This window comes from Mya arenaria, chromosome 3 (genome assembly GCF_026914265.1).
Source record: "Mya arenaria isolate MELC-2E11 chromosome 3, ASM2691426v1".
Lineage (NCBI taxonomy): Eukaryota > Metazoa > Mollusca > Bivalvia > Myida > Myidae > Mya > Mya arenaria.
Window position 1 is genome coordinate 53,831,688 of NC_069124.1, and position 7,471 is coordinate 53,839,158.

General features: G+C 34.0%; 1 protein-coding gene across 1 annotated transcript; it reads left to right on the forward strand.

Moving 5' to 3' along the window:
• The first annotated feature begins 2,875 nt into the window (after positions 1-2,875).
• Positions 2,876-7,460, forward strand: LOC128227637 (hyaluronan mediated motility receptor-like). Its single transcript, XM_052938353.1, has 2 exons — positions 2,876-3,056; positions 4,899-7,460. Exons 1-2 carry the CDS (start codon positions 3,024-3,026, stop codon positions 7,440-7,442), a joined length of 2,577 nt encoding a protein of 858 aa, XP_052794313.1. The 5' UTR covers positions 2,876-3,023; the 3' UTR covers positions 7,443-7,460.
• Positions 7,461-7,471: the final 11 nt, after the last annotated feature.

The window sequence follows — 7,471 nt, forward strand, 5'->3', positions numbered from 1 at the left end:
CAAGGATATGGGTCAGTATCACCAAAGACTTCTTACTGAAGCGAAACGACACACTTAAAAAGGAATTGTTTTAATATAAGACCAAAAGGGGAATTTTCCACTTTCCCAAAATAAACTCACCTTCATGTGAAGGAAAACAATACAATACAATAAAATTTAACGCTGGTCACGACCCTGTAAACCTATGACGGGAGGACGGCTTGGAAGGACTTCAAAATTCTCAACAAAACGCTGGCAAACTTGAAACCTCGAACGGCGCAAACACACCACCGACAGACATTTATACCCGTGTACAGGCACCCATTACCTTCCCGCCAATATTAATACGTCACTAACTTTTTACTCACGAGCAGACGACAGTTCGTCCATTTTGAAACGGAAATAATATATGTATTGAAACATGCTTGTCTTAGTTCAAGCGATTTGAAAAAAAAACCTTGTCGATAAATGCTAAAAGAAATGTGAGGTTGAGCGTTCTCAAACAGGTTAAAGCTGCACACTCACAGATACAACAGTTTTACAACGTTTTTTTTTTAATTTTTCTTGGAAAGAGCATTTTTTTGCGTAAATATCTGCTAACCAATGATAAAAGATTGCTGACAAAAAATCAGATCGCAGATTGCCATATTTCCATTCAAAATTAATGTTTTATGGCTTAAACCTTATATCTAAGATATTTAAGAAAATTTCATGAAATATCAATAATGGAACTTAGATATAAAAATCTGCGAATTTTTTTTATCAACAGTCTTATATAACTGGTTTCCATGGATTTTTTTTTTAAAAGTTGTCAAAACCTTTAATCTGTGAGAGTGCAGTTTTAACACCAAAAGTGAGATCTTAGATTTCACTGGGCACGCCAAAGCCGTTACCCCAGCCAGTACTCATGACGAATGTTTGACATATGTGTAGTGTTCTTTGTCTTGTAGTGTGTCTTTCGTTTAGAGTTTGTTTGTCATTGATTCCGGCGACTTTAAAACAAATATTGGTCAAAGTTACTGGGCTTGTCGCTGGAGTTTTCATTGCCTTATTCTAGTTAAGGTATAAAAATAAGTTATCTGAACGTATTTCTAGGAAGCGGCAGCGTATATATACAAATGTATCGCTTGATTCCTGGTAAGTAGATCTATCGGAAAGACTTCGCAATATAATATATTAACCGATTTTGAAGCCATGTGCTATAAATACGACTCTGTTTCCGAAATGAGGTTTACGCATACTACTAGACAATAAAATGATATTAAATAATGGCGGTGTTGTGCTATTCACCTCTAAACTATCGCATCCTGTTCCATTGTTTCTGTATCTTTTAACAACAATGTGCACACGCCATGATTTCGAACCACATGAAGTTCAAGGTCTACAATGGCTTCGATGATGAGTAACTGCAGAAAGAAATGCACTCTGTTGGTGGAATTGATATGGGTTTGTTTATGAACTTTAAAACTACGCTCTCACAGATTTACCGTTTTGACAACTTGTTTTTCTTAGAATGAGCCAATATTTCCTTAAATATCTGCAAACCAGTGAAATAAGACTGCTAACAAAATATCAGATGGTAGTATTACGGTATACAATAGGTTCTATAGTGACTGACTGCAGAACCAAATGCACACAGTTTGTAGAAATGTGATGTTTGTAGGAATGCGATGTTTGTAGAAATGCGATGCTTGTAGGAATGATATGGGTGTACAAACGCGATGTTTGTAGAAATGCGTATTTGTAGAAATGCGATGTTTGTAGGAATGCAATGTTTGTAGGAATGTGATGTTTGTAATAATGCAATGGTTGAAGTAATGCGATGTTTATAGGAATGATATGTTTGTAGAAATTTGATGCTAGTAGAAATTTGATGTTTGTAGCAATGCGATGTTTGTATAAATGAGATGCTGGTAGGAATAAGATGTTTGGAGAAATGAGCTGTTGTAAGATGTGATGTTTTAAGGAATGCAATATCTGTAGGAATGATGAGATGTGTGTAGGAATACGATTTTTATAAAATTGACTACCTTATGATAAAGGTTCATTTGGTAAAACCCTGGAAACAATCTGAACTAATAACCATTTGAACTACAGGGACGATCTCACTTACGATTACGAACTAAGCGGTTTTCACTCAGGTATGGTTTTAAGGTCGTGGAACCGTAGTATTACAAAATAAGCATCCACGCAAGACAACATATTTATACCAATACCAATATACAATAAATCAGCCACCAATTATTAGAATCACCCTGAAACAGAAAAAAGACAATAATATCAGTTCGCAATACTTAATGTTCAGCCTTACATTTGGCATGGTTGCGCACCAACATAAATCATTTTACCTCACATTGATTTATATCTTATGTTAAACATATACATATACAATGGATAAACCCAGCTTTCAGTTTAATTCAGTTTCATTAAACTAACAGTTACCAATATTATAGACGAATAATAACATAAGGATGATCTAGATTGCTTGTGTTAGGTATTTGATATGAAGTACATCACTGTATTTGTGGTACATTGGAATGGGTTTCCAAATATTATTTCAAATGACTATTTCACGTTCATTTTTTTATATATGCAAATTACATGAAAACGAAACTAATGACAACGTCTATGTTCATAAGAGACCACTTCAGAAGTGGAACACTCATGGTTTACATTTCACAGTTGGTAATTGATTGATTGTTGTTGTTGTTGTTGTTGTTGTTGTTTATCAGATCTTTCGGTTGAATTAAAATTAAACTCGACCACAACTTAAGTAATATCAAATTGAAAACACTTCCAAGTATACACATAAATGTTGGCCTTTAATTTGTATTTACGTTACGATAAAACTTACGGAAATCGAAAGAGGAAGTAAATTAACATGTGATTTTAAATTTAAACCAATGAAATTTATGGCGGTTAACTTGTTTTGGCTTGACTGACCGAAACTTATTAAGTATAAAACAATGGCCTCGTATTGACAAGACGTTATGCGGAAAAAGAAAGAGTTTTATAGCTACCATGAGGTTGGGATAAACTAAACTATGGACGATTATTTTCGACGGACGCCGAGAGAGGTAAATTACAATGTTTTGCTTTTGCTTTTTACTTGTATTCTATGTGTAACTTAGGTAGCTGATTTAGTTTCGGTGCTGGTGCGGGAACGAAAAGTACTTATTTGGCGATTTTATCTTCTTTTGAAGTATTAAGATTAGTCAACTTATTGAAAGGTCACGATGGTACGATAGGACACTAATGTGTTGATTAAGATGACGGTTATTATCAATAGTGTATTAATGTATGCATTTAGTTTATGTATTGTAAAAGGGACAGTAAGTGTAATTGTTTGGAAGACTGTTTAATTAGGTCAAGTTCATTTGTACTAGATACACTGTGATTGTCGAATGTTTAAGATCAATAATTAGTATGACAGCCGATATTGATTAATGAAAGCCAATGAAGAATTGACTAATTTTGGGCGTCGTGTTTGCTTTTAACCAAAATGAAAGTCAAGTAAAATTGTAATAGAAGTTTTATATTCATTAAAAAAAACTGCCCTGCAACAAAACAAACAAATATTGTATGATGCGTACAAACTCGTTAGAATATATTATATCCTTGTAGTTTCGGGAAATTCTTCACACAGAAGTATTTTGATTACACATACTATAGTCATCTTACAAGGTTCAAAATGCACCCCTACTGAGTATTATACCTTCTGGCGTTGTGGCTATGATGCCAAAACAGACAATACTACATTTGGCGTGTTAATTTATCTTGATCTTGTGCAGTACTATGGGCGACAAAAAAGAACAACCTTATTGAATGATATAATCAACGCGCTGATAACGCTGCGTATCAATCGTATTGTTTTGTCATGTTGCCTTGTGAGTTGTTATAATGTTTCATGTGAATTGAACTTTTTATTGCTGGCTTTCATTGCAAAACGTAAAGACGAAATTGAAATAAATCAGCCACCATACATAACACGTATTCTGTATAAAATGAATTACATGGCCGCCATGACGTTCATACTGTCTCTATAATTTTGATTATTAACAATGCTCGTAATATATTTGGAGACGATAATTTTAAGTTCGGCCATAATATCGTGTTCGCCTCATTTATTTTACACAACCATGTTACTTTGACGCAAAGGAATTACATACATAATATGAAGAAATGTTCCCAAAAGGTTTTTAACCCTTGCGAGATTAACTTGAGTTTTACGAGTAATATTATTAAAGATGAAGAAGCACTTTCATGCATTTAAGCTCTTTAAGTCTATTGAAGGTGTATGCACATTATTTCATTATTTGAAAACTTTCATAAATGTTTAGGACAAGGTGCGAAAATAGTCTTAAATTCTGACTGATTCTGCGACCTATCATATTAAAATGGCATCCATGACTATACTTAAATCATGGCACCGTCTAAAAATGTTTCTCAAACTGAAGTTATTTAACAACCAGTATGTTTAACAATGAACTCGAACTCGAGTATACTTGAGTATTTGACCTGGAACTTAATGTCCTAGGCAATAACTATATTTTATTGGAGTTGTATTGTTATTTCTTTCAGATTGTAAGCTTTTTAGTCTGTATTCAAGTGATTTGTAAAACTAGCACCCTGTAAAATAGGTCATAATCGAATGTAAGCTATTGTTATAATTTAGTAAAGAGCATTAGAATACAAGTCCACAGGCTGTTTTCTACATTTTCAATTCGCATCAATCGTGTCATAGTGCTCATCTGGAAAAGCATATTAATGTTAAAAGTAGTTTCTACGTTACGCATTTTTAAACCCTCAGTTAATCGACCTCAAAAATACGTAATAAGTAACTAAAGATCATTGAAATAGAACAAACGAATTAACTATTTGTATGCAAACTAATCAACGAAACAAACTTTGCGTTAAAGGGCAGAGACAGAAGGGAAAGCATCATGAAACAGACGCTAATGGACAACGAAAAAATGATGGATAATTGGCTAAACGAAAATCAATGTTGCAACGAGGAATATATTCCTGAAGAGGGATCTGGATACTTTGATCGTTATCAGGATGAAATATATAAAATACAACAAGAAAACAGTAAACTTCGAACAGACAATCATCATGTAAAACAAACATGTAAACGTATATTGTATGAAAAGGAAACACAAATAAAGCAAATGAATCAACATCACAAAAGAACAATCGATGTCTTGGAAAGAAAGAATGACGAACTTTGGACTATAAATGCTGATTTGGTTGAAGACACAAAAACTCTAGAAATAGAACTAGATGAATACGAACAGGATTTAGAAGATCAAAGGAAGAAGATAGATAAACTAGTGCAACGTATTAACGACGAGGTCAGTAGAACAGAACATATAGAGGTTTTGTTGACTACGGAACAAACACAGAACATATCACTAAAAAACGAAATTTCTCGGTTAAATACATTAGTTGATCAGACCATGAGTTATGAACGTCATGTTACAAATCAGAAAAAAAGTGTAGAAGAAGAGAATCAAACATTAAAGCATGAGATTTACAATTTAAGGATAGAAGCGGCCGTTTTTCGCAATAAGCTGATCGCACTACAACAACAATGTGACTGCTTGACTAAAGGTAGAGAAAGGAATGAGCGTGATGAGTGGAAACAAAAGATTGAACAGTTTCAAGCAAAAATTAAAGAGTTAAAAATTCAGATGTCGTCACTCAGTCGAGAGAAATACTCTCTCCAAGACGAGTTAAATAGAAAAGGCGCTGAGCTATCCCGCAGTTTTGAGAAGGAAATTCAGGCCCTACAACAAAAAATAACAACGTATCAACATAACGAAATATCAAGTTTAAAACAAAACCAAGAGAATGAATTGGCTCTTTCTCAATTAAAGCGGCAGCTTATTTCATGTGAGCAAGAAAATAGATTAGCACTAGAAAAAATACAAAAACAAGAAGAGGAGATCAGATTGTTGAAAGAAGAAAAAGAAAAACTGATACAAGACAACCGATGTCAACGCACTTACCACAAGGAAACGACAATATATTCCCACAATGAAACTGAGAGACGGGAGCTGGTAATACAGAGGCACAAACAAGCATTGGAAAGTGCTCAACAAACGCAGCTTGTGATGAAATTAGAGCAACGTTCCAAGCTAGCCGAAGACAAACTTTCCGTGGTTAACGAACAACTTCATAGTGAAAGGTCAAGAAACGATAAGTTATCTAAGGAAAGAACCCAAAATGCGGAGACATCTGAGAAGCTTCGCGCATTAAAAAACGAACTTGAAAGCGAAAAATCTAGAAACACCATCTTATCAAAGAAAATAATCCAGTACGAAAAGAATTCTGAACATCAAAGCGAGTTGAACAGCGAAATGAAAAATGAACTATCAAGAAACACAATGATATCAATAGAAAGAACCAAATACGAAGATACAGCAGAAACTCTTCAGGAAGTGACTAAAGAACTGGAAAGTGAAAAAACTAGAAACGCCATGTTATTAAAAGAAAGTAACCAGTACAAGAAACAAATTGAAAAACTGAAAAAAACACAATTTGATTTGTCACAAAGTCATAACCTGCTCAACAAAGAAAATAAACAAGGGCAAGATATCAGAATTGCGACTGAATACAATCAGCAATTAAAACGAAACCTGTCTGATCTTGATAGGTCAAAACAAAACATGATTGGAGAAATTGGTTCCTTAAAAGATGAAGTCAAAAAATTAACAGATGCACTCGAAGAAAAGGATAGAGATATCAGTATGCTAAAAAATGAACTTCAGATGAATTATAATGAGATTGAAGATAAGCAGGGTGAATTAGACTTCATAAAAGAGACAAATGTAAAGAGTGAACGGTTGGTATCTGATCTACAAACCGAAATAAACCAGTATAAAAGAATACTGAAAGGAACCAGTCCCGACTCAGATAAGTTCACCAATACGATTTCACAACTAGAACGTGAAGTGGAAGGGTATAAAAACGAACTGAAAAAAGCTCGCGAGGAAATTAAACATGCGACTGACAAAAACCAACAGATGAATCAAAATATTTCTGACCTTCAACTATCTGAACACGCATGGAATGAGAAAATGGATTCTCTAAACGATCAATTCAAAGATTTGACGAAGGGAAAAGATAATGATATAAGTAGGCTTGAAATTAAACTTCAACGGAAATGTCAAAAGATTGAAAATGCAATGGCTGAAGTCGCCTTGGTAAAAGAACAAAATGAAAAGAACGAACAACTGGTCGCTGATTTACAAATCGAACGCGACCAATATAAAGCTAACTTGGAAGACCAAGACTCGAATTCAGCGGAAATTAACAATATTATTACAACTTTAAGACATAAAGTGGAGATATATGAGAGAGAACTCAAACAGGTACGGGAAGAAAAAGAAATGCGACTGATAAATCTCGACAGATGGATCAAAAGATTTCAGCTATTAAGAATTCTGAACAATCGTTGATTGATGAACGAGATTATTTTAAAGATAAA

Bases quoted from the DNA above. Each gene is read 5' to 3' on its own strand.
- LOC128227637 (XM_052938353.1), top strand. From the start codon at position 3,024: ATGGACGATTATTTTCGACGGACGCCGAGAGAG. The intron at 3,057-4,898 runs GTAAATTACAAT...TTTGCGTTAAAG, and splicing joins TTCGACGGACGCCGAGAGAG to GGCAGAGACAGAAGGGAAAG.